Here is a 25,220-nt window from a genome sequence, read left to right on the forward strand (position 1 = left end):
CCACTTTTTCAACAAATATCATTTTCTACCATCTATGATTAAGTTAAGAAATCTTGTATTACCAGAGGGATTTTAAGGAGACATAAATATTCCTGAAGTCCAGTGCTGCTTAGGTAAAGAAATTTCAGGACATGGCGGGGTGTATCAGATTTTATGGAGTGCCACATTGCAGAAAGCTCAGGCTTCAGGGTTATGTGTCAGTATCAGGCCCAAGCCAAGCCATCTCAGTGAGTGAGGATGTCATAAATGTCACCATGAAGATGAGGACATCCTGCTCAAATGTTTTTATATATGGAAAATGAAAGTGGAGAAATTACTTTTCCAAACTCTATGGAAAAACTACTTTCCCCGTCTAAAGTGCTGAGAGCTTGATACTCTCAGGTAAAATGTCTTCAACACTGGGGAACCGCTTGAAACTAAGTATTCTTGTCACAGTTATTTCCCACAGCTTTGGCTGAGCCAACACATTTTGTTTGTTATTCAAGGAAACCTTTCAGGTAGCAAAAGGAAGGTCTAGGAGCAAAAACATTGCTAACAGAGGAGATTCTATACCTTTTTACACTACTTATTTCCTAAGCAAATTTCTACTTAGACCCAAAAAAAGGTGGTGGGAAGCTTCTACACATAGACAGGACAACCAGTAAAAATTGGTACATGTGTGATGAAAATGTTGGATGCTGTGCTGCATATAGACTGAGCCTTGAATTATAAGTTAAAATAGTGGAAATAAGACTTTAGAAAGCTTTCACAACAGAATCTGTATATAGATGGTGCAGCAACTATATGTTTTCAGTCAGCTACTGTATGAAACTGATTGGAATATTATTTTCATGATTTTTCAGATTGCTGATTTACCTATATGTTGACTTACTATTCAACAGTGAATTGAATAGATTTATTTGCTTTATTTCTATACCGCATTTTTCAGCCTGATAAGGCGACTCAATGCGGTTTACATAATGAAGATTATCACAACAATATCAATAATATCACAACAATATCTTACGCGATTAAAACACATCATATACAGCAGACAAATCAAACAATCATTAACATAACGCCTCAATAAGAAATCAGAATCCATTCTCGTAATCCTTGTACCATTTCCTAGATCTGTTCTAGCTGGGACAAATAAATATTCTGAACATATCACATCTAAGAAACAGTACATCTTAGGCTCCTTCTACACTGTCCTTATACCCCAAGATCCGATCCCAGGTTATCTGCTTTGAACTGGATTATATGAGTCTCCACTGCCAGATAATCTGGGATAAGCAGATAATCTGGGATCAGTTTCTGGGATACAGGGTGGTATAGAAGGAACCTTAGTTGCCTCTTGCATTGCCCATTAATCTTGAGTATTTAAATCTGTCCTTTAGATGGATGGCTGTCCACAAGTAGGGGAAAGACTGCCACAGGATGTGTTTACATAGCCAAAATAACTTGGATTCCCTGCTTAGCTGTTACAGGGAATCCAGGTGACACATTGTTGAATTTGCAATAGAAGTCATGCATCCAGCTGTTAATGTAGGCCAAGAGAACATGGGATTTACTCCAGAACTTCCACGAGGTTCCAGAGTGATCCCAGAGTTTCGGAGGTGTGGACAGCTGGATTAGATTGCATTTGACATGATCCACTGTCCACACCTCCAACGGACCAAGCACTGCATCACAGCCAACAAGCAACTCCTGGCAGATGCTTGCTCGTGATGTTGCTTCTGGTGATGTCACATCAGTGTGTCCAGCCATGTGACAAGATGTCACCAACATATCTTTGGCAGGGAGCTACTTGTTGGTGGTTGCACAGTAGTGTCCCAGTGTGCTCTTGGCCCAGCTGGTTGTTTGAGTGATCAAAAGGCTCCAGAGACACTTTAACCTCAATTACTTGGGTATGTGTAGACACAGCCTTAGTTTGCTACCAGATTTAACTGAGCTAATAAAATTAGAGAGTTTCTTGAACTCAGGAAAGGAATCCTACTGCCTCCATAAATCTATAGGGCACCCAGATTGATTATATTTTGTTCCTCTTCTCTCTGATTTTATTTTGGATATCCATACACATTTTGTTTAACCTAGACTGTTTTGACAATTGTCAGAAGAGAGATGTTTTATATCGGTTCTCCAATGTCAATTTATTGCAAACCAGTAAAAAAAAAACCTAGAAAGAATGGCAACAAACTATATAACTTTTCAAAAAGTCTGGATGTGCCCTGTGTATAGTTCCTAAAGAAGTGGTGCTATAACACTTGCTTTCTGGGGTCAAGAAGGCATTTAGATTTTCTAGCATAAGTGAGTCTGATAAATTTCTTTTTCCTTCAGATCCTGGAGAAGTTAAGCATCTAGACTACAACTCACAGAATTCTCAAGATGAGGGGATTCTGGAAGTGTGGTCCAAAATATTTTTCTAAGCATATTCCAGGAAACTGCCACCTTGCCTTATTGTGGTGAACACATCCTTAAGAGCCAGGCCTGTTTTCACATTTCCTAGGTTTTTTTTTTTAATCCGGATTAATAATAAGTGAACGAAAGGTTTCAAGGACAGACATGTGGAGAAAGAAATCACCCCACTTCAGAACCATGTTTTCCCAACAATGAACACATGTGAGGCAAGCAAGCAAGAATTTTAAGCTTGGGTGGGAATCAAGAAGCCTTCCAGATGTTGGTTGACTTCAACTCCCAGTTCTTGTCAGCCCAATAACATCTGAAAGGCCACATAAATCCCACTCTTGACTTATACCTTAAATCACAAAATGGCTCAATCTGTAACATAAAACTTCATGCCTGTTTTTTCCTTTGAAAAAGTAGAGAGAGGTTACTAATAGAATGATCTCATACAGAAAAGGGAATGTTATTTTATCTCCCTTTACCTGTTATCTAAAACTCCATTTGCCTGCCTAGAAGCTTCAAGGGAAATAAATGTTCATAGACATTAAAGCAGGCATAAGCAAACTTTTTAACTTGGGGGCTGCATGGTGGGCTGGGACAGGATGGGAGGAAGGGGGTTCTCCTCAAGTCTCCGCCCTGCACTTTCCTTTCTATCCTCTTCTCTTTTGGAGGTGGAAACTGAAGGAAAGATGGGAAACATTTGGATCCCAAAAGGGTTGGCCTTGGTCAGAATGAGAGGGTGGGTGGCAGAGAAAAAGTGTATCCATGAGATCCCATATTGATTACTCTTGATATAAAATCCTAGAATCCTAGAGCTGGAAGAGACCTCCAATGGCCATCCAGTCGAACCCCCCGCCATGCAAGTAGGCACAAGAAGCCTCCAGAGAATCATGTCTCCTCTCAGCCTTCTCTTCTGAAGGCAAAACATGCCCAGCTCTTTAAGCCACTCCTCAGAGGGCTTGTTCTCCAGACCCTTGATTATTTTAGTTACCCTCCTCTGAACACATTCCAGCTTGTCAATATCTCCCTTCAATTGTGGTGCTCAGAATTGGACACAGTATTCCAGGTGTGGTCTAACCAAGGCAGAATAGAGGGGTAGCATGACTTCCCTGGATCTAGACACTATACTCCTATTGATGCAGGCCAAAATCCCATTGGCTTTTCTTTTTTGGTGCCGCCACCGCCACATGACATTGTTGGCTCATGTTTAACTTGTTGTCCACAAGGACTCCAATATCTTTTTCACACTTACTGCTGTCGAGCCAGGAATCCCCCATTCTGAATCTTTGCATTTCATTTTTTATGCCTAAGTGAAGTATCTTGCATTTGTCAGTGTTGAACTTCATTACGTTAGTTTTAGCTCATATCTCTAATCTGTTCAGATAGTTTTGAATCCTGCTCCTGTCTTCTGGGGTATTGGTTAACCCTCCCAATTTGGTGTCATCTGCAAACTTGATGATCATGCCTTCTAACCCTTCATCAAAGTCATTAATAAAGATGTAAAACAGGACTGGGCCCTGGATGGAACCCTGCTGCACTTTGCTTGTCACTTCTTTCCAGGATGAAGAGGAAGCATTGGTGAGCAGGAAGGGGGGAAAGACGAAAGGATGGAAGAGAAGAAGAGAGGGAAGGACGGGAGGGAGGGAAGGAAGGAAAGACAGAAGGAAGGCAGGGTGGGATGGTGTGAGAGAGGAGGGCCAACGAAAAGAGCCCAAGGGGCCGCATCCTGCCCCCTGGGTTTACCTATACCTACATTAAAGGAACTCCCCCCCCCCCCCCCTAAAACCATGCCAGGAGAAATGGAGGGTAATTTTACTTGGACTGCAGTTGAAGAGAAGAAGGTAACTTTCTTTCCCAATAATAATCCTTCCTGTGCCTATTCAATATTGGAAAAGGAAATATATGGCTGAATGCTATACATTACTTATTTTAGATCATTCGGCTTTACAGTGAGCGAGGTTTTTGTGGCACTGTCACTGTCTGTTACAGAAGCAGGATCCATTTTTTCATGCTATACCAATAAAATCCTATGATTTACAAGTACATCACCAATGTACCAATGCCAAGCTTTCTGATTCATTTCTCCAGCTTGCCCAACCCAGTGAGTTTATTGATTGAATTTTTAATCACTTGTCAAACTGAAATATTAACTGATCACATAAATATGGAGGGCATGATCCAACATAAGTTAAGCACTTTTAATTCTCATTAAAGGTTCATCCCCAAATTGATGTGATTTAAAAGTACTTCACTTCAGTCAGATCATGCAGCACCATATGTTTTCAATTTAGAGGCAGATTTCAAAATCTGAAAAAAAAACCCTAAAATATAAAGAATATCAGTACTATAATTCTATAACACTGTTGACATTTTATATGTGCACTATACTCATGCACTACTTTGCATATATCTTACCTGGTTGTAGCTGCAATGGTGTTATCTTTACAGTGGTTGTGTTCTTTGCTCACTTTTTCTGTGGAAAAAAAAGGGTTGTGATTTTTTAAAAACAGTCAAAACCAATAGAACACCCTACTTTGAAATTTTTAGCCTTGGCTGTTTTTGAAAGGGAAAACTATTTTTATGAATATATTACCTTATTCAATTATATCTAGCTGTAGCTTCCCAGTGTTATTTCAGTGGGTTTTAAAAAATCTAAATGGTGATCACTATATGCCATCTTCTACAATATTATTTTACATACTATATCAATGGCAGTGAACAGCTATCCTGAAAGGAAAGCCAGATCTTTTGTGATACAAATGGGTCACTTTCAATTTCCCTAGATGGCCACATCCCCTTTCCCAAAATCCAATGATTTTATCATTTTCAACTTTTATATCTCAAATTCCACTTACAATTTGAAAATCCTCTCCAAAGCTGTAGTCAAATATTTGAAAAAAGCTAAGTAAAGGCAATGATAAAGGAAGTATCATATTTTATTGTGTAATAGTCACACTTTTTCCCTCTTCCTCCCTCAAAAAAGAGGGGAGTGAATATCACCCAGTGAAAATTTGGATAGCAGCTGAGAGAGATCCCATAGGCCACTTCCACCGGTGTGCATGAGCAAGTGAGCCCTACAGGATTTCCTTTGACTACCAGAAGCCGAATGAAGCCCTGTAGCTTTCCCCAGCAGGTACATGGGCAGGTGAAGGCTCACCTGTCCATGCCTGCTGCCGTACAAAACCTTCCTTAGCTGGTAGCAGCAGAGAGAAGTCTCCTAGCTCTCGCACCTTCACCTGCTCATATGTCTGCCCCTTGGAGATAGAGAGCTGCTCCAAGGGGCAGGCAGGCAGGCAGGGGTGCAGCTATTATGTAAGGAAAAAATATATACTAAAACCAGGACCCCCAAAATTGTGGTGCGACTAATATGCAATGGTGACTATTATGCAATCAAACATGGTCGATAAGATCCTCAAGTATAGAGATGTATCATTGAACATCAAAAACAGGATAATCCATGTCATAGTATTTCAGTTTCTATGTAAGACTGTGAAAGCTGGACAGTAAAGAAAGCTAATAAGAAAAAAAATCAATGCATTTGAGATATTATGCTAGAGTTAGGGTCTATGGATATCATGGATGACCAAAATGACAAATAAATGGATCCTAGAGCAAATCAAGTCTGCACTCTTATTAGAAGTCCAAATGAACCGAGCCTAACATACTTTGACCATACTATGAGACAACATGATTCACTGGAACATTCTTGGTTATGTGAGACACACTGGTAAAAGAGGAAGACCACATCCCAGATGGATTGACTCATTAAAGGACTCAGTAAAGGCTCTGGACTTCAATGACCTGAGGTCTCTCTTTGACCGTGTCTCAACCGGTGAAAGCAAAGAACAATAAAAAACAAAGGATTAGTCACAGCTTTTAAACTTTGGACCAGCCCACCTCTGGAATGTAGCCACCTCTGAACTTGGAGTTAAGTCTAGCCCTTGGGCGGAAAGAGGTTCCTTGCCCTTGTGTTACAGGAACTGGGGATAGTTGGGAAAGCAGGATAAAGTGGTTGAAGAAGTGAATGCTAAGAATCTATTCATACATCTTTCAAAGCAGCTTTCCATTATCTATCTATCTATTTCCATTATCTACAACTATTCAAGTTGTAGTCTGTTGGACTACAACTTGAATAACTTCTAGCCAGGGTAGCCTCTAGCAAGAGAGTTGTGATATATTGCCTCTCAAAGGTGCCTGATTGGGGAAAAATTATTTAAAGTCATAGAAGAAGGAACACATCGACCCATTTATTACTCATGGCTCTCAATTCAGGTAACATCCCAAAATCAAATTCATGGGTAGAATGGGAAAAAAACACAGTGCTTCAAGTTTTCCTTCTTTTTGTAGTGTATGGACAGGGTATTATTTAGATGATTACACATATATACTTGAGTATAAGCCAACCCGAATATAAGCCAAACCACCTAATTTCACCACAAAAAACTGGGAAAACGTATTGACTCAAGTATAAGCTGTGGGTGGGAAATGCAGCAGCTACTGGTGAATTTCCAGAATAAAAATAAAAACCAATAAAATTACATTCATTGAGGCATCAGTAAGTTAAACGTTTTTGAATATTTACATAAAACTGTAATTTAAGATAAGACTGTCCAACTCTGATTAAATCATTATTCTAACCTTCTTCAATGTAAATATGCTTATGTAAATGTATCCTTCCAATAAGAGTAAAATAATAAATACAATAACAAAAATAATAACAGAGTAAAATAAGGCTCAAGTATAAGCCCGGGGGGGGGGGGGGGGAGCTTTTCAGCCTAAAAAAGGGCCAAAAACTCAGCTTATACTCAAATATATACGGTAAGCATTTTAATAAGAATGTAGCCCTCCCTTATTTTGTCTTAACTGCAACCTTCTTCCATTTTTTTTTTAGTCTTACATACAATTCAATTGCTCCAGTAAGGCCACATCTGAAGATCTGTTTGTTAAAAATTTTGAGGAGACAAGAGAAAGAGTTTCTGCAACACTCTTCTTTTCCTTCCTTTGGTAGCCACAGCTTCAGCATGTCAGGAAGAGCCAGGGAGTACGCCAATGGATCTTTTAAAGAAGGACCAGCATGACACGGGATGAACTAGCACCACATAGGTACTAGCTATACCACTGTAATAGTCTATTGCCTTACCTGTTACTGAAGGTCAGAATAACTTTGTAACTTCAACACAAAAGAGCTTCATTGTACTCTGGATCTCTAGTGAATCTTTAGTGTGCAATGTATATTTTTATAAAAATACTTTTGCCACACTGGAAGCAAAATTTCTTTTCTCAACTTTACAGCATGACCTTAGGCACATTTACTCAGATATGTTCCTGTGTATATGTTCCAGTGCAATCCTATATATCGGGGTATATATTAGAGATGGGAGCCTGATTCCTTACAGATGTTTTGGACTATAGCCTTCACAAGACATTGGGACTTATAGTTCAAAACAGCTGGAGGGCTATTTCTAACGGTACTTGTCTGCTTAGAAGTAACCCCAGTTGAATGAAACTTCTCAATGGAATGTTTTTCTAACCTCAGTCCAACACCGGTATGTTGGTGGCCTCAAGTTTGTACCAAGGTCTTGCAGTCATGTCAAGTTCAACTCACACACATTCAAAATACACCCCAAAAAGTTTCTTTATTTACCTGACAACTGAAAAAGTAGCTCCGAAGCCATCTTTACTGATATATCTTGGCTGAAGAGGTTTCTCTCAGGGAGTACGCGGCCTTCTGGTATCTTTTGTATGTGTTCAGTTATCTCTTGCCTGAGTAAAGTGCTATAACTGATGTTTTGGCTGGGTGAAACTGAGGCTTGGGGATCCTGAATATCAACTTCCATGGGCTCTTCTTTAATCTTTATCGCCTGGGATTCCTTGTAACTTTCCGCTGTAAAGATTGAATAGGGAAAGGGGATACAAAATAATTTAATAGTTCATCTAATTAAAAAATCAGGTGAGAAATTAAGAATAGCAAATGCTACTTTTATTTTTATCTATTATTGCTGAACAATATACTGTAATCAGGAAGCAGTATTAGCAATATGTATTTTGTGAATAAGTGAATAAATAACTCAGCTAAGTGAAGGTAGCTTTGTTGCTTCGCAATTTCTTTCATTTTGTTATGTTCCCTTGGAATAAGTTTTTAAAAAACATAATAATCTGAGGTATAAAACACCCCTTCCCAATGCACATATGTTGCAGTTCTGTTAAGACTAAATGAAAATTAGGTCTGCAAAATAATAATAATAATAATAATAATAATAATAATGCTTTATACCCAGCCACCATCTCTCAGAGGGACTTGGGGAGGCTCACAAAGAACTCAAAGATGCAAACACACAAAATACAAAAATGCAAAGACAATAACATAAAAGCAATAAAAACCAACATAAATATCACGCCCCCCCCCCCCCCCCCCGCTCCCCCGGATATAAAACAACTGCAATCAATATGAGTCTCAATATGAGTCTCTAGCCTCTCAAATATGCTCATTAAGGGTTTCTAAACATGGTCAAAGGCTTGTCAAAAAAGCCATGTCTTCAGTTATATATATGGGGAGCCCCTGGTGGTGCAATGGGTTAAACGCTTGTGCTGGCAGGACTAATTACAGACAGGTCAGAGGTTTGAATCTGGGGATAGCGCAGATGAGCTCCCTCTGTCAGCTCCAGCTCTCCATGCGGGGACATGAGAGAAGCCTCCCACAAGCATGGTAAAACATCAAAAACATCCGGGCGTCCCCTGGCCAACATCCTTGCAGACAGTCAATTCTCTTACACCAGAGACAACTTGCAGTTTCTCAAGTTACTCTTGACATGAAAAAAGTTGCTTATGGAAGGCCTGGAGAATGGGGGCTAGTCTAATCTCCCTCAGGAGGACATTCTACCGCCACCACCAAGAAAGCCTTCTCTCTCTCGTCCCCACCAACCGCACTAGAGATGGAGGTAGGACCAAGAGGATGGCCTCCCCAGTAGATCTTAATCTAAACTCCCAATAAAGAAATGTTTTATTCACATAAATTGATAATTATGAATAGCATTTATTTTTACAAAATACATAAACAGGGTTGAGTATGTCTTACCCAAAAAAATTGGGGTCAGAAATGTTTTGGATTTGTCAACACTTGTATTGGCTAATAAGTACATAATGAGATATCTTAGAGATGGGAGCCAAGTCTAAACACAAAATTCATTTGTTTCATATATACCTTATACTCATAGAGCAAATATAATTTCATACATCATTTTTAATAATTTTATGCATGAAACAAAGTTTGTGTAGACCGAACAATCAGAAAGTAAAGGTGTCACTATCTCAGGCATCCACAGGGACGATTTTGGAGTATTTTGGATTTTGGAAGGAAAAGATGAATAATTTTAAAGACACAGATCTCATATTGCACATAATAACAGAGTCTATCTTTCTTTCACACACACACACACACACACACACATAAAAATAATATGCAGGTATAATCAACTAAAATAAATCTACCTTGCTTGCCAATGTAAACTCTGTAAAGTGATACATACAATAGATAATGAAATACATATAAAAATACTTATACTGTAAAAAAGGTATTCAGTCACATCAGACTTTGTTCCTTCTCTATTGTGCCCCTGTTACATTGCATACCCAAAACATTTTAAGACCTTTCAGTCTTTCACTCGAGAAAAGGACACAGAAAAGTAAAAGACCAGCTTTCTCGCTGCAGTTCTTGGGCTATTATCTGTGGCTGAAAAATCCTTTAGTTTTGAGTGCATGAAGTGACCATCCCCTTTTGAAGTATTAGCTCTCCTTCACTTCAAAGCCATGTCAAAGGTTGTACTTCAAGGAAACTTGACCATGACACTCACCTCCAAGGGAAAAAAAGCTTGTAAGGCAGGTGGTCCATTCTGAAACTCAACTTTGCTTTTAGAAACTCATCGATGATCTGGTTCAAAAATCCCACAGAATGCTTATTTAAAACCATAAAGGAATTAAGGGGGAAACAATGAAGGAGAGCAGGACAGAAATGCTTATGGAATATCCATCTACAAGTTTCCAGGTTTGCCAAGCCAGCTCCTTCTGAACAGGGATTTGATCCTGATCTATAACGTGTTACCTTTGTAACTCTCTCTCTCTCTAGGAAGGAGATTAACCACTTGGGATGGTAGTGGGAATGTATATGCACAAAGAATTCATAGTTAATGGTACCCATGGGGATTGATAGATAAATGTAATTTCTAGTTGCTTGAGAGTTAATATTACAAATAGGCCTAAGACTATATCCCATACTATACTATAAATTCTGTATTGACTTGATATTAATACTGAAATACAGTCATTAAAAGCAGATTGAGACAAAAAAGGCACATGTAACTTAATGTAACAAAGTTTTACTGCATTATACGTGCATTTTAATTTTTATTTCAAGTATTATTTCTTTGAATTTTTTGCCAGTTGCTTGAGTTCCAGTGAACTACAAGTCTACTGTATTATTAGTTTTGTAAAGTCCAGCTCCATTGTTTCAGGCACAATAGGAACAGAACATGACAAGAGCAGAGACGATACCTTGTCTAAACCTATGCCTAATTATCTCCACAAAGCAATTTCAGGACTTTACATCTAATAATGATAAGGACTTTAATTAACATCTTTTGGATATGTGTGCATGCATGTGTCTACATGCATTTATAAGCTTTTATCAGCTTCAGCTGTCCTGACTTATTCTGGAAGGCACCCAGACCATCTATAGTATGTTTACTCCTCAAGGAGGGGGGAAAGGAAGGCAGTATGCAGTCATCTGTCCCATTGAGTTACTGTGAGTTTTCCAGGCTGTCCCATTCATTGTTATGACGACATTATTCTCAATGCTCTCTTGAGAACACTGAGAATACGTATGTCCCAACTAAATCTATGAAAAGATAGCAATTAATATTTTTTTCAAAGAGACTAGTACAGAACTGCCAAGGAGTGAAGGTGACTTGCCAAACTACAAACCCCAGGTTTCAAGAGCATTGAACCATGTCAGTTAAAGTGGTGTTACTGCATTAATTTCACAGTGGATGCACCACAAAACATTTCATTCATCAATCTAGTTTCATATCCAGATAAAATGAATTACAAGATCCAAAACTTTGGATATCATAGTGTCATACTCCCCTTTGCTCAAAAATGGTATACATTAAGGACAAACAAATATAATTTTAGGTTATATGTTATAATTTGATCATGTATGTGGGTTTATTTTTGGTACATGTGGGTTTATTGTGGTATATGTTGGTTTATTTTGGGTTTTGGTAGGTTTATTATTGTATTTGTATTTATTGTTTCGGGCATTGAATGTTTACCTTTTTGTCCCTCTTGGGGAGACAGGGCGGAACATAAATAAATAATAATAATAATAATAATAATAATAATTATTATTATTATTATTTTACTGACACAAAAATACACTATGTCACAGCAAACGAGATATATATGCTGGATTTTGGATCACTTCCCAAGTGTCTAGGACTATGTGATGTATTTTCGAATGATGCGCGCAGATCCATGTAAGGTAGCCTTTTACAGTTGACAGATTGTGATTTTGACAATGTTTATTGTTTCCAAATGCCAGCTGAGATCTTTTGGCATGGCACCCAGTGTGTCGATGACCACTGGAACCCACTATACTGGTTTATGCCAGAGCCTTTGTAGTTCGATTTTGAGGTCTTGATAACGGCTGAGTTTTTTCTGTTGTTTTTCCTCAATGTGACTGTCACCTGGTATGGTGACATCAATAATCCAAACTTTTTACCTTTTCACAATTGTGATGTCTGGTGTATTGTGTTCCAAAACTTTGTCAGTCTGGATTCTAAAGTCCCACGGTATTTTTGCGTGTTCATTTTCCACTGACCATTTTGCAGGTTTATGGTCCCACTAGTTCTTTACTACTGGCAGGTGGTACTTGTGACATAAATTCCAATGTATTATTTGGACCACAGAGTTGTGCCTCCGTTATCTTGCAACAGCTGAGGATATGATCAATGGTTTCATCAGCTTCCTTGCACAGCCTGCATTTTGGGTCGTCATCACCATCATCACTACTACTACTACTACTACATACAAGCTCATCACACAATATCTACCAGCAAAAATATATAAATGATCTGCAAGGAAACCTACTGTTTAAACTGAACTCACATAAACAAAATCACTATAAATGAAGACTAGTCCATGGAGTATGGTTTACACATTTATTTAATGCCTGTAGTTCATGGCTGGTCTATGGGCATCTATGTATACATAAACTAATGTAGAACTTTGAAAAGTTACTGCACAGTTAAATTCAAAAGAGATAGTTGTCTTTGTTCCCAACATCAAATGTCAAGGAGTGTACTGTGCTTGAACATGCAGGGTGTTTTAAATGCCAGGGACAGATGGTAAGGAAATGGTATTCACTAGTTGCTTGGGAATTTTTCTTCTGCAACCAGGGATTTTATCCATTTGTCCAGAGGCTTTTGTTTCTGCCTTCATGTTTTTGTCTACAGTTTTAAAGCCCACTCATTTCTTGTGCTTGGTGAAATACCTTTGAGACCAGCCTGCTTACACTCAGTAGTACATCTCATCTATTGTTTACTACTAACAGGATAAGTTATGCTGTGCCATAATGCCCAGTGATCATGCTACAAAGTTGTGGAGTGACAGATGGTGGTGATGGGCATATGCTTTCAGAAATTGAAATGCCAGCCACAGCAGTTTAGAGAGATAAGGAAATGTTTGTCATGTCAGGTTGGAAAAGAATAATTATTTCAGCTTGGGGAGCCACTTGTACATTATTAGGTTGAAACAGCTGACAGATGAAACAGCACCTTCATTTGTTTTGCTCTTGCTTGTGCCATGAGTTGCCCATCCATGCTGCCAACACTTTACAATGTTCTGGCCCAGTTTCAAGACTGAATGGGAGAGGTCAAATGCCAACGTATCAGTTCACTGTGTTTCCCTTGCATCAAAACAGGTGATAGATGCCTGGCCCAAAAGACCATCATCCCAATCTCATCCTGGTGATACATGAAGTCGAATGGAAAGAAGCTCATTGTTTCCGCATGCAAAAATTGATTTTATCAACATATCCTGGCTGCAGTTGCTTCATACTTGATAATTTCCTACATAGCTATTTCTTCCACGATGGAAACATACATGAAAACAGTAAGGAGGAAACCATGAAACTGAACAAAATCTGGCTACCAGTATTTTAAAAACTCTAAAATCAGGACAGTAAAGAGCAACATTAAAAAAAAAAGGGGGGGGGGAATTCCAGACAAGAATCAATCAGGGCCAATTAACAACTCCCAACAAAGGATTCCCCCAGGCAGGAAGCAGGCAGGCTTTGAAGCTGCAAGGCTATTCAGTGCTAATCAAGCTGGCAAATTGCAACATTCACACTTGCCTCAAGCAGACAAAAGGTTTCTTTTTTCTCTCCCACCCTGGACACTCCACAGATATATAAATCCCACTTGCCTAGTTTCCACTAGACCTCACAACCTCTGAGGATGCCTGCCATAGATGTGGGTGAAATGTCAGGAGAGAATGCTTCTGGAACATACAGCCCAGAAAACTCACAGCAACCCAGCATGCACACTGACATGTGACAAACAGTGGCAGATTTGTCAACTCAGCCAAGTTCCAATAAGGTAGAAAGCTGTGATTAACATAATTTTCCAATACATGTACAGTATATGGGCATTCATAATAGGTAAAAAAATACATATAGTTTCTATATGTGGCTTTCTTATACAGAAGAAATAAACAGAGGAAGCAGAGTTGCATGGAGAAGTCCTTGAATAATCCTACCTTTGAAATGATAAGTCATTTGTTGAGTTTGGGAACCCTACTGTTTTCTCTATTTGAACTTCAAAACTCCATCATTTCACCTCTGCCTCAATGAAGTAAGTAACATACGAACACACCACTTTCATTTACTTCCATTTTTATCCCAGCTCATCTGCTAAATGTCAAGCTAAGGCACACATTTTGCTATGAAGGTTGTGATTTTTATGACATGTCTTGTGATAAATGTTACAGTTTCCATCTAACTGCCTTAGTATGTAATTCACAATATAAACCTTATATTTTCATAAAGAAAAGGGGTTCATACATAAATATAGTAATACAAATTGTGTGCAACCTATAATCTTGTATGCTTGGTTTTTATTGATATATTAATGTTTTCAGCAATGTACGTTTTGTTATACAATTGTGTAAAGACAGTACTTTCTGATATATCACTATATACATCAATTAAAACCAGCTTTCCCACTCTCCCCACAAAAAAAAAACAACCATCAATAAATGAAAAGGAATTAAAATGGCCTTTCCAACTCTCACCTCAAACATACACAATAGAAATATTATTGTAATCCTGCTAATCTCTTATTTTAAGACAATTTATCCATTTTATCTTGCTATCTCAGTGTTTGACTTAATCTTTAAAACCCACAAGCATGCTTATGTTTTCTTTTTTCTTTATTAATGACATAAAGGGTATCCATTATTTTAAACGGATACCCATTATATCAATCTCCCTCATCAAACAAGACAATTTCAACCATTTCTAGGACTTTTATCATCCCATTTGCTTCTAGGGATAGTTCTTTAGTTTTCCATTTCTGTGCATACAGTAGTCCTTCTACAACAATCATATAATGTAATAACTTGGAATACATGGTTTTTGATTCTTCATTTGGAAGTTGGATCTAGCTGTGTTCTGATTTTAAATATCTCTTGTAACAAATTTTGTTTTGTCTACACTGGCAATCTGCAATCTTCTTTTCCTTTGTTGCATGTCCATCACATATGATAGGAAGTATCATATGTTATGGATATGATCGTTTTCAACATAAATTTTAGTGTCCTTGTACATCCTTGTACATCCTCATCCGTTTCAGGTACCATCTATACATTATTTTATAGAAATTCTCTTTCAAGTCAAAACTTAAAATATACTTGTTAACTCAGAAACAAGACCCACGCATATACCCAAAACTGGGATTTTGGGTATATGCATACATGCCTTCAAGTCACCTGCTAACTTATGGAGATTCTATTGATTTCTTAAGGTGTTCTTAGGCAAGGAATACGCAGAAGTGGTTTGGCCAGTTTTTTCCTCTAATTAATTCCATATAAAAACATTGCATAAATTAGTATAAAACTGATAAAAATAGAAGGAGCTAAGTGGCTAAATATCTTTTGATCAAAAACGGGCAACAGCAACCGCATTGTCTGTAGCCTCCAACAAATCAAGTGTGGCCATCTTAGCTTCCAAGTACTTGCTTCAGATAAAACATTCATGCTATAAGATTTCAGTCCTGTTCATTTAAACATTTTCTCCTTTTTCTAATTTGCAGGCTGAGGCATATGCGTGAGGTAAAAGGCAAGAGACTTCTCTATTGTATTTAGCATTCAAAACAGCACCTCCTGGTAACAAACAAATAAACTAAACAACCCAAGTCTTTTGTTTAGCCTTTGTTATGACAAATGTTTTTTCTTAAAACACTGTTTTAAAAATCCTGATAAAACCACCATATTTCCAAGCGGTTTGTTTTATTTCAAGCATAAGCAGCTTTTATATTCTGAATTTTTGACTCAGAAGCATACATTTCTTTCTCCTGATCCTTTTCTTAAATTGCCTTTTCCTACAATTCTTTCTCAGCAGCACTAAGGGTGAAGGGTAAACCTCCCAAATGCTGTGCCTTGCGAGTGAACTTGGCTCCTTGGAGGTATGTGTTGTGTATCTTTATCTATGAAAATCTCAGATAACAGTGAGAACAAATGTGTTCCTCAGATGTCTGACCTCTAGAGTTCCGGCACTAGACTCCAAATTTAGGTGCAGGAGTCAAGATGACCTTCGCTGCTCAGCCTTTCTTTCAAAACATTCTTTCTATTTCTGTTTCTGCTCCATGCACAGTTTAATCCTCTCCTCTGCTAACACTTCTGGCTTGCGTACCGGACATGACCGGGATGGAGGGAAACCTGTCAAATCTCTGCACATTTTTTCTTGTGTTCAACCAAGATTTTTTCACCAAGAATTGCTTCTGTACATTTCAAATCTCACCTGTTCATGTAGAACAGTGATTCTCAACCTTCCTAATGCTGCTACCCCTTAATGCAGTTCCTCATGTTGTGGTGACCCCCAACCATAAAATAATTTTGATACTGTTACGAATCATAATGTAAATATCTGATATGCAGGAGGAGATGGGGTCAGCCGAATAACCTGGACTTGTTGCTGCAGCTTACAAGAGCTGTAGCTCTACAGATTTTCTTACTTACATGACCAACAGAAAATACTGGAAGGGTTTGGTGGGCATTGACCTTGGGTTTTGGAGTTGTAGTTCATCTACATCTAGAGAGCACTGTGGACTCAAACAATGAAAAATCTGGACCAAATTTGACATGAATACTCAATATGTCCAAATGTGAACACTGGTGGAGTTTGGGGGAAAAGACCTTGACATTTGGGAGTTGTAGTTGCTGGGATTTATAGTTCACCTACAATCAAAGAGCATTCTGAACACCACCAATGATAGAATTGTACCAAACTTCCCACACAGAACCCCCCCCCCCCATGCCTTGAAGGGACTCGCTGGTACAAGCCTCCCTCCAGCATCGCATGCTCTTCCTTGCTCACACATGCGCACCATGCTGCTATGTGCTGAGCATGCCTGCTCTCCCCTACCCACTTGGAGTCTTAGAAACAGCCCTCCCTTAGGCTGAGAGGACGGCTAATCACAATGGAGGAGGGCTTTTGGTGGAAGCATTTGCTGACTGTTTCCAAAAGGGGTCCAGATCCCCAGGTTGAGAAACGCTGTGGTAAAAGTCTTCTGGGATGTGAGAATGCCATTTACAAAGTGGCACATTCTGATAATTCAGAACTCTACCACCAGATTTATGTTTCCTTCATTTTTGCTTTTGCACCCTGTCAAGTGCCAACTGCATTCACAAACATGTACACATGCAGTTCTTTAATCCTTTCATGACAACTAAATAAAAATAGGTGGCAAGGGCTTCCAAAAGCCAGGTGTACATAATTTCTTAACAAATGTTCAGTGATTGCTTTTTATCATCAAACAAAGGGTGAACTCCAATTAGTCTATTATGTTGGTATAACTATGCTGGCATAGGCAGTGGCAGCAGGAGGCAAAAAGCTGTGGGCAGAATGGCTGTGAACAAAACAGGGCACTGGAGCAGTAGGCTTCTCTGCTCTGGCAGACCTTGGCCTCAACCCTACTGACTGGTCCAAATCCTGACCTACTGAATCAACTGCTGAAAGGTGTAGCAACATATAAGTAAATCCTTTTCATTTAAAGAAGTAGTTTGCAATCTTCTTCTGACCAGGGATCACTTTGACCAGGGACCACTCTCCAACATTAGTACCAAAAGGGTTATGAATCAGTGTTTGGCCAACTTTAGATTGGGTTTGGAGTGCTGATTCAGAAAATTGCATTGGAGAGACCCCATAGGCTCTAGGTTCTGATAGAGAGCATATGCCATGGTCAGCAACAGAGAAGGAGTGGCAGGCAGGTGGCATGAAAGGAGCAGAAATAAAATAAAATAAAATAAAGAGAAAGGAGGCTCCTGGACCAGATTTTTGTCCTCGCGGCCCACTGGTGGTCCATGGCCATAGGTTAAGAACCACTGATTTAAGGGGTTTATTCTAGTTGGAATAAACTATGGGATTTCCCTTAGTTCTGTCCATACTGCACAATTACAGCAATTTAATTCCACTTTGACTGCTATGACTCCATTCTATGGACTTCTGGGATTTATATTTTCATGAGTCCCTTACCATTCTTTGCCAGAGAATTCCAGTGCTGTGGTTCAGGGGAGTGTGATACAGAATTCTAATTCACCTCCAGAAACTACAAATTTTGGGAATCTATAGGCTGGATCTATGGCTATTAAAGTGGACTCCAATTCTTATAATTGACTAGTGTGGTTACAACAATTTCCAATGCTCCGTGACCTGGGACAAATCCAACTGTAAGCATAGTGCAGTAATAGAAACATTAAGAGTGATGCAACCTGTAGGCTGCCAGAGTTTTGAACAACTGCAGCTAGACTGCTTTGAAACTATTTTAGCAATAACCTTCTTTACAACACAGCTATGTTTATATTAACTAGTTCCGGAACTCTACAGTGTTCTGGTTTTGAATCCTAAGTAATTGCCCTGCTTCTGACGTCTTTACATACAAAAATAGATGCTTATTATTTCCTCCCCATTCCACCAAGGCTTTCCCTTTTGCTCCATTTCTGCCTTGTCCTGGGTTTCCTGAAGGGATTTCCTCTGCAGGCAGACAAAAGGTTGTACTGAAAAACAGTTGTCTGGCTGTTTGGAATGGATAGGTGGGAAAGTGTCCAGGGTATTCAAGAGTTTTAACACACAATCAGAAGGGAAGGTGAAATACTGCTGTCTACATGAAAGCCATAATGACGTAACACCATATAGTGTGGTATTTTCAGTATATTTTATATCCCAATACAGCTTCACAATATTTAGTACCTCCCTTGAAATTCCACATGTGTACCAACTTAAACACCAGTTATTCTTTTGTATTTAAATACAAGAACTGCAAGTTCAAGATCATGGCCTTTACTTTTAGGAGTCACAATGATCTAATGCCATTATGTTTGCAAAACTATGTAATGACTGATAGCCCTGAACCTTCATTAGGCACCTGAAAAATATGCTACACATGGAAAAGGACCACACAATGCTTCTGGTTCCCTTTTCACAAATCTCATTATTTTTCAGGTGTATGGAGCAAGACCTCTGCAGGCAGCATCCTGTTTTCCTGGAGAACCTCTTCAAATTTTAAAAGCCTACAGAGAGCCACATGCCCTCTTTCTTTCTCCTCCTTTTAACATGGAGAAAAAACTTAAGTTTTAAAGGTTTTGTAGCTGTGAAAAGAAGGCTACGTAGAGTAGCCCATTCACACCCTGTGGTTTCCAGGCCAAAACTTGAGGCCTGAGAAAAACCTCTGATGACAAAGTCTTTTGCATTAAATATCAACTTCAGCTGCACAAAGCATGTCATTCAAATACAAATATCCACATATACACACAAAAAGTTTTTTTTTCCTATTTGGAAATTAAGTACGAAATCTCAGCTAAAGTTGGTCTTCCCAGATTAAGGTAAAATGGGAGGACCGTTCCTTCTAATTTAAGGAAGCTGGGACATTTAAGCTAGCCAACTTGTTTCTAGATAGGGGTTAGGACTTCTGGGGGGGTCGCAAGGGGGTGTCACAGAGGTCACCAAAGACCATCAGGAAACACCGTATTTTCTGTTGCTCATGGGGGTTATGGGTGGGAAGTTTGGCCCAATTCTATCGTTGGTGGGGTTCAGAATGCTTTGATTGTAGGTGAACTACAATTCCCAAATGTCAAGGTCTATTTTCCCCAAACTCCACCAGTGTTCACATTGAGTATTTGTGCCAAGTTTGGTCCAGATCCATCATTGTGAGTCCACAGTGCCCTCTGGATGTAAGTGAACTACAACTCCACAATTCAAGGTCAATGCCCACCAAACCCTTCCAGTATTTTCTGTTGGTCATGAGGGAGCAAGCTTGTTTTCTGCTTCCTTGGAGACTAGGACGCGGAACAATGGCTTCAAACTACAAGAGAGGAGATTCCATCTGAACATTAGGAAGAACTTCCTGACTGTGAGAGCCGTTCAGCAGTGGAACTCTCTGCCCCGGAGTGTGGTGGAGGCTCCTTCTTTGGAAGCTTTTAAACAGAGGCTGGATGGCCATTTGTCAGGGGTGATTTGAATGCAATATTCCTGCTTCTTGGCAGGGGGTTGGACTGGATGGCCCATGAGGTCTCTTCCAACTCTTTGATTCTATGATTCTATGATTCTATGATTCTATGTAAGTAAGAAAATCTGTAGAGCAGCAGCTTTTGTAAGCTGCAGCAACAAGTCCAGGCTATTTGTCTGACCCCATCTCCTCGTATAAGACTGCCCAAGCCCCGAGGTCTTCAGGAGAGACCCCTCTCTCAGTCCCACCTCCATCGCAAGTTTGGTTGGTGAGAAGGAGAGAGAGGCCCTTCTCAGTGGCTACCCCTCGACTCTGGAATTCTCCGCCCAGGGAAGATGGAAAGACTGTTGTCTTTCCATCAGTAGGCTAAAAACTTTTTTATTCAGGCAGGCTTTTAAAGAAGGACTTTATTTATTTATTTATTTATTTATTTATTTATTATTTAAAACATTTATATTCTGCCTTTCTCACCTCGAAGGGAACTCAGGGCGGAGCACAACATATATACAGCAAACATTCAATGCCAGGACATAAAACTATAAACATACACAAACATTAAAATCACGTATATCTCTTTAAAACCATCTTAGGACACAGTGTGGCTCTGGTCAGTGGAGTAGGTTTCTGTTATTGCCTCACTGCACTGCTTGAAGGCTTGGTCTCAAAGCCAGGTCTTTACCATTTGGGGGGGGGGGCAATCACTGAAAAGGACCCGTCTCTTGTCCCCGCCAAGTGCACCTGTGACCATGGCAGGACCAAGAGCAGGGTCTCCCCAGACTATATTACTCTTCATGGTGATTTGGAAAGGGAGATACATTTTTAAGATCAAGTCAGGGTGTGCTGTGGGTTTCCACTTTGAATATGGATTTTAACTTTTTATATATATCCTTGATGTTCAATTCCAATTTAATGTTTATATATTTGTAGAATTTAAATTGTACTGAAATGCTTTTAATGTAAGCCACTTTGACTCTAATGTATTGTCGAAGGCTTTCATGGCTGGAATCACTGGGTTGTTGTAGGTTTTTTCGGGCATTCTCTCCTGACGTTTCACCTGCATCTATGGCAAGCATCCTCAGAGGTAGTGAGGTCACTACCTCTGAGGATGTTTGCCATAGATGCAGGCGAAACATCAGGAGAGAATGCCTCTAGACCATGGCCATATAGCCCGAATAAACCTACCACAACCCACTTTGAGTCTGCTTGTGGAGAAAGGAAGTGGGTATAAATAAACAAAATAATAATAATAATAACAAATTAAATAAGGCTTATAAGTTGTAGCAAGCTGCTGTTCTACTAGTGGAACTGGAGATTTACACACTGTTCTTTCCTCTTGACTGCAGCTGATTCCAATACAACTGGAAAATTTGTACCCATGTCTCCTGCCTAGAAATGCCCACAGACATTGGAGATGTTGTGGAGATGACCCACAAAAGCTAGACCCTGGAATCTGGCAATCCTAAGGCTAAGTAGAGCAAGGCATAGCTTAGACTCATGAGATTCGACATCCCATTTCACATCAGAATCCAGTGCCCACAATGAGCCCTGGCACAGGTAAGTGCATTTTCTCAATACTACATTATGGTAATAGAGTTCCCAATCACTCTTTGCAGCAGGTGACTTGTGCAAAAAGCCTCTCCAGGTTAGACATTGTCAGCGCTTTGAAACCATTTACAGGCTGAACAAGTAAAGAGTTTAAAGGCAAAGCACTGTGTACTAGGTCATTGCTTTTAGTTTAAAGTTCTCACTCAAAGTTTGCAGAGCACATTTCAAACTGCTGCACTTTAACATTATTGCAAATGAGCTTATCTTTCAAATTAACATGTTTTTCATTAGATACACATGTGGAAAAAGAGAGAAGGTCATCTGAAATGTTTGATGTAATCTCAAAGCTATTTGAAGGCAGATTATCCACCAGAATCTAATAAACTTTAAAGTACATTGCATTGTGATTAATATGCTACCTCTGTGTGAATATGAGCATTTCCCACTGGTGACTACCTAGCAGGATATTTAGTCAAGGGAAAAAAAGCATTCACAAGCTTGGGAAAATGTCCCTTTCGGACAAATGGAAAATTGACTACCGTTTCACACTGCTGTGCTGAAAATTCACCTTCTCCTCCGTTTCACTGTAAACTGAGGGCAAAAGGTAAATGCAACTGTTATTAGCAGATTAGCTATGATATCACAGCAGCCTCTGGGAGGAAAAGGAAATCATGACATGTAAGCAAGAGCAGAAAGAAGGTAGATCTGGATATACTGATAGGTTTTGGGGTGGCTGGCAGGAGATCAGCAGGAATTTCTGATGATCAGTTCTTTAACAATATCAACAACAAAAATATTTTCCCCAGGGATGCCTCTCCAATTGAAATTTCCTTCTGCCTTCAAATTTCTAGCACTGCAGCAACTTAAAACATCAATTGAGCATTTAGAAATATATGTTAAGCATCCAAAGAAAAGATTCAGGTGAAGTTACCAAAGGAATGTATATACAATGGATATGAGATGTCTAGGTGTGAATGATTACCACCATCTCTCTGAAATACTAGAAATTTGGAAAATGAAGAAAAAAATATTCATGGGGCAGAATTCCTGCCCCCAAACCTAAATTACACAATTGGAAGAAGTAGTTCTGGTTTCTGGAATGACCACGAGTAGAATTTTGATTGGAAGGGTTATCTTTCCCCCTCTTCCCTACTTTGTATATCAGTTGGGCAAATGTCAAGGGTTACGAGGGAGTTACCATAAGTGGAGTCAGCCTGAAGGCACATAACAAGAGGTATTTTTTGCTAACTGGAAGTGACCTGGGAGTAATTTTTTTCAAAAAAGAAAGTCTTAGATTTTCAACACCTGCAGACGCAACAGAAACAACACACACCTATATAGCAATTTGGGGTGATATTTCATGCATTTGATTAAGTAGGTTGGCTTTGATATTTTAAATAACTCACCCCAGAAAATTTATCCCATAGCCGTTAAGCTATGCTATACAAATCTGCCACTTTCCAGAGGATTAGTTATTAGGCAAGGGCAATCCATGGTTCTAAATGGTTCTAAAGTACTTACAAAACTAATGTTCTGGTGGTGAAAATTAGGGGGTGCTGGTGCTTTGCTTCTACAGTGTTGCTAAAGTTCTGGTGGTGAAAATTTCAGAACTCTAACAAAACTTTCAAAATTTCATTATAAATTGCAGCTCCTAATTGGTTCTGTCATTTAAATTGCCAATAATGAAATAATAATGAAATTTTGAAAGTTTTGTTAAGAGTTCTGAAATTTTCACCACCAGAACTTTAGCAACTTTAGCAACTTTAGCAGAAGCAAAGCACCAGCACCCCCTAGATTTCACCATCAGAACTTTTGTTTTGTAAGTACTTTAGAACCATTTATAACCATGGATTGCCCATGTCTATTAGTTATACCAACCAGCTGCAATATAAAACAACCAAAGACAGATAAGGTGTAATATAAGTTGTTTCCCTGTAGCTCATGTAATTATCTACATCTGGACATGGTTCATATTAGCTGATCCTCAGCTACCAGAAACCAATATTATACATCTCACTAGAGAACAAGAGAAAAAATGCCACTGGTGGTTTTGGGAAATCTTCTCAGCTCAGTTTGGGGAAAGGAAAAGCCAGCTCATGGCAATGATAATGATGTTCATGGTGATTTGTGCATTTCATATGCATGCACTGCTACCAAGAAGTGCAGGGATAGATTGCTGAGAAATGACTGTGTGTATGGGGTACCTTGCATAACTTTAAAAGGGAACATGGGAATTTCTCTTAAACTAGGTCAAATGACCTTTCCATTTAGCCCAGTGGCTCTCCATGGACTCAAGCTAAGTACCTTTCATCATCGACTTTCAAATTGATACTATAGTTGAACCTACCATGCTTTCCCAAAAATAAGACATACCCATAAAATAAGCCGTAGTAGGATTTCTAAGCATTTGTACAATATAAGCCATACCCCAAAAATAAGACATAGTTATACAAGCTGAGGCATAGAGGGAGACATAGAAATAAATGCAAGAACTTTCCGCAGCTGTGGTGGAGGTGAGTCCAGGCCTTTCTTCCTCTCACTTTCTGCCTCTGCCGCCACCTCCTCCTCCTCCTGATCTTTCTTTCCCTTGGGCCAGGACAGACAAGCAAGGCTTCCTCCCCAAATGAGTGAGAGAGGGAATGAGTCACTGGATCCAACGGGGCCGTAGTTAGCGGCGCTGCTTCCTTTTGGCCCATCCCTCGGGAAGTCTCTTTAATGAAGTGAGGAGCAGGACGCTCTAGTTTAGGTATTATGTGTCCTCAGAGGGAAGAAGTAAACCTGTGGCTGCCATTTTACTCAGCACTATATTTGAATAAAGGCAGATTTGTTGTACCATAGTTAATAAAAATACAACATCCCCTGAAAATAAGCCATAGTGTGTCTTCTTGAGGAAAAGCAAAAATTAGACAGTGTCTTCTCTTCGGGAAAACACAGTAGGATTTTCTACATTGACTCAACCCCTAAGCTATTGTCCCTCCTTCTTTTGATGAAAAAATTCAAAATGTTTTATGGTTTCTCAATTCATGTCTTGTTCCTATCAGAATAGCATAATGTTGTATTTCAAGGGTTATCAGTCCAACTGATTACGCTCCTCTGGCAGTTAGAGCAGGAACTATGGTATTTATTCTGTTTGCACTAAGAATGAGGAGAGTTTATAAGAGAGACACCTCGTCCTGAGAAACCCACTGACACAGTGATGTTTACTACATACAAGCTGTGGCCTGTGTCACAACTTCATTTTAGAACACAGCAGAGCAAAGAAAGAGACTCAATGAAAATTATAGGTAAATTGCTTTCATACAAGTGAAAATGCATCTACTTTTCAATGACTCATAGCTGGGTCATTGTTATTGCTGGTTTATATTTTGAAAATTCCTAATCAGCAAATTATTGGCTGTGATAAACATATCAAATTAGTTTCCGTCTCTTATTTTGAAATATACACATCCGTGTACACACAGAAAATTGCTGATAAATTACCACTTTTCCCTCCAGGCCCATTTTCTTCTGTGGTGC

The 25,220-nt window shown here is 39.2% G+C and overlaps 1 protein-coding gene across 4 annotated transcripts in view; it reads right to left on the bottom strand.

The window, feature by feature from the left end:
* ZNF827 (zinc finger protein 827) overlaps positions 1-25,220 on the bottom strand; it is a 170,876-nt gene that overhangs the window by 52,891 nt on the left and 92,765 nt on the right. For all 4 annotated transcript variants that reach the window (XM_060778876.2, XM_060778877.2, XM_060778878.2 and 1 more), the window contains exons 6-7: positions 8,030-8,269; positions 4,801-4,858 (exon numbers count right to left, since the gene is read on the bottom strand). In XM_060778876.2, coding sequence (XP_060634859.2) covers positions 4,801-4,858; positions 8,030-8,269 — 298 coding nt within the window. The remainder of the gene's footprint in view (positions 1-4,800; positions 4,859-8,029; positions 8,270-25,220) is intronic.

The sequence above is a fragment of the Anolis sagrei genome, chromosome 5 (genome assembly GCF_037176765.1).
Source record: "Anolis sagrei isolate rAnoSag1 chromosome 5, rAnoSag1.mat, whole genome shotgun sequence".
Lineage (NCBI taxonomy): Eukaryota > Metazoa > Chordata > Lepidosauria > Squamata > Dactyloidae > Anolis > Anolis sagrei.